General features: G+C 36.4%; 1 protein-coding gene across 2 annotated transcripts in view; it reads right to left on the reverse strand.

Moving 5' to 3' along the window:
* Positions 1 to 4,612, reverse strand: part of LOC104773250 (membrane-associated progesterone-binding protein 4-like) — a 5,575-nt gene extending 963 nt beyond the window's left edge. The window contains exons 1-8 of one of the 2 annotated variants that reach the window (XM_010497831.2): positions 4,281 to 4,612; positions 3,967 to 4,043; positions 3,809 to 3,880; positions 3,648 to 3,685; positions 3,208 to 3,251; positions 2,946 to 2,992; positions 2,616 to 2,790; positions 2,165 to 2,495 (exon numbers count right to left, since the gene is read on the reverse strand). In XM_010497831.2, the coding sequence (XP_010496133.1) occupies positions 2,328 to 2,495; positions 2,616 to 2,790; positions 2,946 to 2,992; positions 3,208 to 3,251; positions 3,648 to 3,685; positions 3,809 to 3,880; positions 3,967 to 4,043; positions 4,281 to 4,400 (741 nt within the window). In that variant the 5' untranslated portion in view covers positions 4,401 to 4,612 and the 3' untranslated portion in view covers positions 2,165 to 2,327. Of the gene's footprint in view, positions 1 to 2,164; positions 2,496 to 2,615; positions 2,791 to 2,945; positions 2,993 to 3,207; positions 3,252 to 3,647; positions 3,686 to 3,808; positions 3,881 to 3,966; positions 4,044 to 4,280 lie in introns of those variants that run through there. The other variant, XM_019242611.1, reaches the window with a different exon arrangement.
* Between the last annotated feature and the right edge of the window lie 4,573 nt (positions 4,613 to 9,185).

Genomic DNA, 9,185 nt, shown 5'->3' on the forward strand with positions numbered 1-9,185 from the left:
CAGAGCCGTCATCATCTCCAAGACCGAACTGACCTCAAATTTGTTATCAGATCCCACATGTGTCACTAGAGCACCTAGAATCTGCAACCAATTCGAAATTTCGAATTAGAACAAAATGGACTAATTATGCTACAAGTGATTATACTATGACATGTTAGCATGGTCTCACCTCTTGTCTTGAATAATTGTCAGCAAACCCTTCAAAAAGACGAGTATAGATATGCGAGCCCATTTCCCTTGCCTTTTCTTCTTTGCATGACAAGAGGTGTTCAGCCAAAGAAACAAATGATGCAAAATTATCCTACAATAATGAGTGAGTCGGGTTAAATTTCCAAAATAACATTCCCACATTTTGCAAGAATCAGAAACTTCTCAAAATTGTTAAGAAGATCACCTGCACAAACTCTTTATTACCACATATACATTGATCAAGCAGGGTTTCTTGTATGCATCCATCGACCACTTTCTTCTTAAATATTTTCTCGATACTCTTCCGGATGGGGTCCCCGTTCATGTACATGAGAATAAGCAGCCATACATCAATTACCTTAAAATCCCGAGGTTTCTCCAGACTATTCAGCTCCTTTATGATTTCTTGACAGAGTATCTATAAACAGAAAATATAGTGACGCTAGATAATGATAAACATGCTTAAACAACAACTGTAACGAATCCAACTTACATTCTTAAACCGAAGGCTTGATCTTAAAGCATGGAGAATAGAACCTTCTGCGTTATATGCAGGTATTTTTCCTTTAAGTTTATTCTGAGAAGGACAAGGTTGTGACATTCCGGTGAATTTCAACTGTTCTCGTATCTGGGAGATTATTCTTCTAACATTTTCTGGAGTAGCAGCAAGAAGCAAAAACCTAAGTAGATATGGCATGTGCTCTGCGTCGACTGTTCTAATACATGATATTGCTACTGTAATCGCCTTTAAAAAAAGGGAAAAAACGGCATTCCATCAGTAACTATGTACAAATACAGAACCTTCAACCAATGATGAAGCAAAACCCTCACCTGTTCTTGCAATTGATCATCTAAATTAAGGTTGGAGAAAGAATCAAGCACTGGAACAACAACATCAGAATCCTCCTGAAGCATTTTTTCTAAAGAATCAACCACAGCTTGACAGTTATGATCCCCAATAATCTCAGGCAACGATCCAATGATTTCCTTCTTTAAATGCAAAGGACAAATCGATAGAACTTGCATCAGCTTATCGGTGAACACATCGGGATTAACAATGAAGTCGAGCCAACGAAAATGGTTGATGATAAGACGAGCAACATCTTCCTCCAACGTACATCCTGTAACAACATCAAAGTACTCCGGAAGCTTCTCGAGTAGCATTTCCTGAATATCAAGTTGAATAGGAGGTACAAGAAGGAGATTCCGAACTAAACTCTCGTCTCTCTTGGTTGATGAAGAGGACGAAAGCACTCTACACGATAAATATGAACAAATCCGATTACGAATTTGGTGAATCTTAGGTTTGATTTGGAAAAACTCGAGTTGGAAAATTTTACTGACCTACGAAGATTACTCGGAGATTGAATGTACGATGAGAACCCAGCTATGAAAACGGAGCGAAGGGAAGCGACGCTATCTCTCTCGCCGGAATTAGCGGAGCAAGACGAAAAGCGAATAGTGAGATTGCGGCGGAAAGCGTGTAGATCGGAAGGAAGACACGGCGGACCGTACGGGTTCATCAGTGTGCATCCGACTTCCGCGAGAATCGCAGTCATCTTATCCACCGCGTCGGATTCATTTTGCGGCTGGGGGATTTTAATCGACGGAGCGGCTGAGGATGATGACGGAGGCGGTGGCGGTGGCGGCTTTTTTCGTGAGAGAAACACCATTTTTTCCGGTGATTTACGACGGAGAGTACTCCCAATTTCGCCTCTTGGTTCTCCGATTAACAAACTTTTCTGAAGAAATTTAGATTTCAAAATTTGGCAACCCTGAAGAAGCTACCGCCAAAAATTTCAGCGAAGGATGCGCCAGTGTCCACCTTCACATGACACGCAACCTATCAACGCAAACGCAAGACGGCACGGTGTGTAACCAAAATACACCGTGGAATTTAGAACTATTTTGCCGTTTAGCTTCATAACACATTAACTACGCAATCTGTCGACGCAAAAGCAAAAACAGCACGATGTGTAACCAAAATCAACCTGTATATAGAATTTTGGAATTTGTCCTTTAATTTGTAATTACACATAAACTACACGCAATGCATCGATACAGAAAAAAACAAAAGACGTCTACTATGTGTATAAAAGAGTACAAAAGGCTACATTGAAGATTAGAAGGGAACACATTTAAACCCTGCAAGTCTTGGCAAGAGGCTCGCAGTCTTTATAGATCTCCAATCCAGACTGATCAAGTTGGTCTTCCTCAAAACAAGCACAACGTTTGCTCATTGAACCCGTTATTGCTATCTCTAAAGGTCTTTGTACTAATCTTGGCACCCCAACATCACACCAAACCTACATAAAGAGGTAATCCTTTAGTTCTTATGTTTTTAATTCCATGAAGGTTCACTTGCTATGTTCTAAAACTAATTCTCCCCTTGAAACCAAATCGAGAAAGATTACAAGAATTCATACCTCTCCACCTTCATCTTGACTCCATCGTGAGTTGCAACTCGGTTGCTTGGCTTCCTCGGTCTTCTGTTTCTCCATAAGTTGTGCACCTCTGGAGGCTTTTGCTTCAGCTCCTTTTAGATGTTTTGTTGGATTTCCTTGGCTATCGTAGTACCGCCCAACAAGCTTCCCAACAGGACTATTGATCACAAATTATAAGCTGAGAGCCAAACCAATATGACTTATATATAATATAGAGATTAAGGTGAGTCAAGCATTATCCATACACCACCTTCGCAGTCAGTAATCACTACGCATTAGCTTTCTATTGTGTTAATGAAACATATAACTTACATGTAGGTCCTGGAGTAGAAACCTCGCCAGTCAACAATGCTCTTCACCTGCGCGAAAGAGATCTTTGTCAGGCCATATCAAACATTTAACTACGGATATATAGAATATCAAACAGTTAACAAATTCTGTGTTACTTCAATATCTTAGAAAGTGATAGCTATGAAGAAATAAGCACATCTGGGACAATGGCAAGATTGAGATCCTATCTTAGACATTTCCATAATTCTCATTGAGAAACTATGTAAAGCTTAAAAGGCATTACCTCACTGCTAGATAACCCATGTAACGAATCTGTAAGTCCATCTCCTGCACAAGAAAGTAATCATAGCACAAACACGAGAAGTTTATACATTTCAGGGACTTTTGGTACAATCTTCCTCAAATAACTAACAAAGTTTGAATGACTTTGACTTCTTTATGCATGACTAACAATGTTTTATGAGGACCCAAAGAAGTGAAAAGGGAGGAACACCGTAGAAAATGGGCATATTCTCACTTAACATTAGCAAGATAAGAGACTAAATCTCATTTCTAGGGGATATCAAATCAATTTCCATACGTACCAAAAGAAGCAAAGACCACAAACTACTAAATTCCCAAAACGTTTTTTGGATTAAAAAGGTATGCTGATTATCTCCTAGAAAAGTTTACGAAAAACTCTTCATCACTCACTGAAGAATGCAGCAAACAATATACAAATACCTGTAAAGTTCCCAGAAACAAAAGCACGAGAAGCGTCTCTGAGCTCAAGAATTACATGGAAATACACATCACATTAGCGAGAAACATACAAGATCAACACAAAAAATATATACAAGAACATATGAGAATCTCTCCAGATAATCGATCAAACCAGAACAAACCTTCCAGCAAAATGGTTGTAACCTCCTCCACTACCGTAATGAGATTTTCCTTTCGTCACATCAAACACAGATCTGTATTTCCATATGTAAAGGTACTCTTTTTACAAGTTGTTTCTTCACATATGTTTTTAGACAGCAGTAAGGAAGAAAAGACTTACCCAAGAATCCCTAAGAGTATAGGTAACGTTACATCAGTGCCATTATACAATGCCAACTCTTCAGCAGAGAATAACCTCTTTTGAATATTGAAACAGCATCAACAAAAAAAACACAAAAAAACCATCAAATCCAAGACATGAGACATCATAAAAACACTGGTTCTCTATTTCAGTTGTGATTAATCTCTGACCCATACATAACAACTACACAGACAAGACCTCTTGTCTAGTTCAGTCCAGCTAAGTTCGTCTGTCTCTATTGGGAAATTTCAGAACTAGGAAAAGATAGAGTTGGAAGAAGAGAACTGAGTTACTTGGTTATATTGGTGGTGTGGAGCCTTGAGGAAAGATCTGAAGTAGAGAGCGACGAGACCCACGGTCATCGTTACGCCAACAAACGGAGATAACAGAAATCTCTTCGCCGGAATCATCATCGATTGGATCCGATTTGGTTTTGTATGTGAAAATTCCAAAATCAAGTGAAATTTCTACACCACTTTTAGGATGTGAGGGCTTTTTATCTAAATAAGTAAAGTTATGGGTACTAAATTGCAATAATTTTGAATAAACGGACAAGTAGAGATAAAATAAGTAATAATTAAGGGGAACGAGGATTCACTGTTTCACATTTCTATCATGTGAAATCGAAGTTCTATTTAGGGAAGTTACAAAAGATGAAGAAATAAATCATTAGTAGCAAGCAATAAGCAACGCTATACAAGTATGAAACGCAGAGCCGGCCTTGAACAAAAGAAACTAACTCAAAACACATGTTTAGGATTTTATGTGAATAAATATTGCTTCGGTTGATATATTATTGGAAGTTTCGTTAGCTAAAGACTAAAGTCATGTTTGAGGAATTGAGGGAGTGACATTTGCGACATCGACAATAACCGAAAACAATGACACAGACCAAGGCAAAAGTAGAATTGATCAGAAAAAAATATTAGATCAATGCATATTAGATCCACTGTCGCTATTTTGGAAAAAGTATCGTTGTTATATCTAGCGATTGATAGTTTTCTTCATCAAAAATTAAAATCAGTCGATGCATCTAAAACTAATAGGGGATCAAGTTTTTCTCTGTTACTTTTTTTTTTTTGGTCGATGTCGCAGCGATTGGATGCCAAACATGATCTAAGTTGATTGTAGCTAGCTATAACTTATTGAAAAGGAGGTATTGATTACCATTTTTCTTTTTAGTTCTCTACATAACAAGTTTACAAATTTATTTCTGCTTCTTATCGTAAAACCTCCACACGGGCTCTAACGAAAGGTAGCTTCTTATAATAAAATCTCAAGACTGGCTTTAATAAAAGGTTAAAGGTGTAATACAAGATTTTTTTTCTTAGATAGGTTCAAGACTGGCTTGCGTAATAAACTAAGGTTGTTACGAAAAATGTTTATGGAATATATGTAAAATAAAATATCACAATTGTTGTTGTTATGTTGGTTCTTGTTCAAAGATTGTCCAGAGATTCCGCTTAATAAAAATCCCAATGGACCGTAGAAACCCTATAATTCGGATGGATAAGAAACCTGTTTCCACTCAGATTTATGGTGTTATCTATTAGTTCTTCGAGAAGCATGCATACACTTCACTTCGGAGAAACAAACGTTGTTTTAAGGGTTGGAGCAAATGCCAAAAGTCCATCTTCTAATTGTTGTCCATCGAGATAGGCGTTACAATCTCGGATTCCAAAGCATGACGTAAAAGTCATTAAAAACGATGAATTTGGCATTTATGTTATTAAACGTTACGATTTACTATTCAAAATAAAGAGAATAAAAACAAAGAAGAAATCTATGACAAGGCGTTCGATATCTCTTATGTAAAAGCAATATTATACACATACATTGTACCTTTTTCTCATATCGATTTGAGTAAAAACTATTTCAATTCACATTTTCTTCGTGTGTTTTCGTTCAATTTTGTTTTTTTTTTTCACATAAAATATTACAATAATACAAAATATGATAAATAATTTTTATATTGCTATTCTAAATGGCACATACATTAAAAAAACAAATCAATAATCAGCTGTTTTTAATTAAATTTCTACAATAAATACTTTTACATTTTGGCAGACCTTTTAAAATTTATGGCATTTCCTATTACTTTTTATAAAAAAAACTGATACCACAAGGATTCTAAGAGGGTGTTATTGGATTCTAATTTAAAAAAAAATTTGAAGACTTCAACAAAAACATCAAAAATGAATAAGTGAAAGATTTTTAAGGATTGCTAAATAGTGTTATATAGTTTTGTTGTTTAGTATTCTAAAATCTTGTAAAGCTAGTGTTCCAAACAATCTATGTATTTTGTGATACTTTAGGTGACTTTATTTTGTGAAGAAAATGTATAAAATCATGAACTAGTAATATAATAATTGAATTCATTAACAAACCTAGATTCTTTTATTTTTATTGAATAACACAAAACTTTTATTGATTTTATAAAAAGTCTGAATCCAAGAACTCAAATTTATTAAAATTTTAAATGATTTTTAATAAATCACAAACTAATAACAATAAACTTTAACAAATTTTAACAAAATATTGATTCAATAACAACATATTCTACATAACATTTAAAGTCTTTAAAACTCTATTTAAATCCTGAACCAATAACCCTCCTAAGTATTTCTTTATCTATACTAGTTAACCAAAAGATAATTAATGCTTTTACATCAAATTTGAAGTTTGATTTCCATAGATTGCGGTTTATTGCAAATGCATAAAGCAAACCTATCAAATAATTCTAGTGTGATACAAGTAACATCGTTCTTTGTGGTCTTGTTGTCAAAGAGTGGAGACTCTGGAGATGTCCATCTTGAATATAGTGAAGGGAGAGTCATACATTAACGTAGATTTTTGTAATGCAAATAGAACTGTCAATTGCAGAGCCACTCGATAAAAAAGGAAAAAAACTTCATAAATAAGTTGATAGGTGTAAAGATTGATCATTTGTAATAAAAGAAAAGTAAATCAAATGATAATGTACAAGATAGCGCAAATTATTTTTTGTTAGTTGTATGTAATTTAGAGAATTATTAAATACAATTTTAATAGTAAAATTACATAAAACTAGAAAATTGATTAAAAGGAATACTATGTTATCATTGGAGAGACTCCTTTTATTAAAGATAAAAGACCTATGGGTTTAAAAAAAAAAGGTTAAATGTGAAAATTTGTTTAAAAGTGAAGAGACAAACTCATTTAGGTTATTGTTTAAAAGTGTGTGTTGCTTACTAACTCATTTTATTTTCTTTTGAATACACTATATAGTTTTTGTCTGCCTTATTGTGAATAGATTAATGTGAGACATATCAATTAAAATATAGAAAAATTTTCTATTAAAGAAATATATCAGTGGTGTCAAATTATATTTTTTTTTAAAAGACAAGAAAGAAATATGGGTTAGTTTTATTTTATACTATGACAAATCTCTTTTGATGAGAACATAATAATTAAATAATTGGAGGGACTTGATTTCGCCACGCTGGAACTCTCTCTAATAAAGTCCGTTGGATCTTTCATACCAACGGTGTGGATTACTACAATGTTTTAATGTTCTGATATGAGCCGTTGATTTGTTTTTGGTTATACTGCCTCTTTTTATACAACCCAAAATATATATTGGAAGATAATGGGAAGCAAGCAAGTCTCGAAAGATAGAGAGAGAGAGATGGAGAGAAATAGAGAAGCTCGAAGAGTGCCCATGGCGGCCGCCGGTAATGGCTTCTCTACTCGACGGAGACATAGAGCCGGAAGTTTCAGAGACTCTCCAGGTATCTTTTTTTAATTCTCTCCTCTTCTCGATTCCTTCAGATCTGAGGAGAGATTATTATTGATCTCTGATTTGGTGTTTTTGTCATTTTTATCACAGAGGTGGATATTCCGGTGGAGTATACGGAGACAACGAGGTTAAGAGATCGTGAAACGAGTTCTAAGAAGGATCGAGATCGAGAAAGGGAGAAGGGGAGAGATCGGTTAAACAGCCGGAGTAAAAGGAGAAGACGAGAACGAGGTAATAATATAGACGACGGCGGCGGAGAAGACGACGACGATACCTCCGAGGAGAGTGTTAACGATGATGAAGAATACGACGACGGCGGTGAAGCGATGAAGATGATTCCACCGGCTATGACGAATCATCAGAGGAAGAGTTTTCCTCAGAGTAAAGCTTTCAGATCGTCTCCTTCTCCGACGCCATCGTCTCCTATTGTATCTTCATGGAAAGCCGCCGACGAAATGATCGGTGTGTCGATTCCTAGAAAAGCCCGGTCAGGTAGAGAGAGGTGGAAAAATTGCATTATCCACTTAAGTGTTTTTTTTTTCTTTTTTTTTGGTTTGCTCTGATTTTATCTGTTTGTTTGAAGCTCTCTTCTAATTCTGTTTGTTTGTTTTACGGTTACAGCATGTACTAAGAGACCGCATGAGTCTTGGACTAGCGGCGGTGGAGTTTTCAGTTCCGGCGAGAAAATTCACCGGCAAATCTCAAGTCCGGCTTCTATGTTAGCTTCTCCATCACCACCAGCTCCTCTGTCACCATCTTCCTCCAACGTTTTAGTCAGGAAGAAGATGGTTAGTCTCTCTCATATCTCTTCACTCTCTTCTTCATCTTCATCTTTGGCTTATTTTGTCTAATTAAATTTTTTTTTTTTTTTTTGAAGACTCCTGGACCAAAACCGAAGCCGCTTCCGCCAAAATCTCCGGTGGCGGTACAAGACGAAATCGAGATCGAGATCGCGGAGGTTTTATACGGAATGATGAGACAACCTCAAGGACCAGCTAAACAAGACGCCGCCGGTAATGATTCCGGTGAGATGAGTAAACCAACGGTAGAAGAGAAGTCGAGGTTATCTCCGCCGGTGTTCAACTCGCAGATTGCTACTCCATCAGCAGCAAATGCAAATTCGGCGATCGGTTAGTCATCTCGAGTTCTCTCCGATTCACAACGATCTCTTATTAGGTCTTGTGATCTTTTTGCTCAGTTTTTTTTTTTATATTATAAATGCAGCTCCTAAGAGGAAGAGGCCGCGAGTAGTGAAATACGAAGACGATGCAGTTGTTTCCACAACCGCAAAGGCCGCGGAAGACGAAGTCTCTTTAAGATTTGCCGGAGAGAACCACTCCTCAACGAATCTACAACCGTCGAACGAATCCGCGGCGGAGAAGAAAGAAAATGGTATCTCCAAAGAGGGAAAAGTATCACC

Source organism: Camelina sativa, unplaced genomic scaffold (assembly GCF_000633955.1).
Source record: "Camelina sativa cultivar DH55 unplaced genomic scaffold, Cs unpScaffold00506, whole genome shotgun sequence".
NCBI classification, from domain to species: Eukaryota; Viridiplantae; Streptophyta; class Magnoliopsida; order Brassicales; family Brassicaceae; genus Camelina; species Camelina sativa.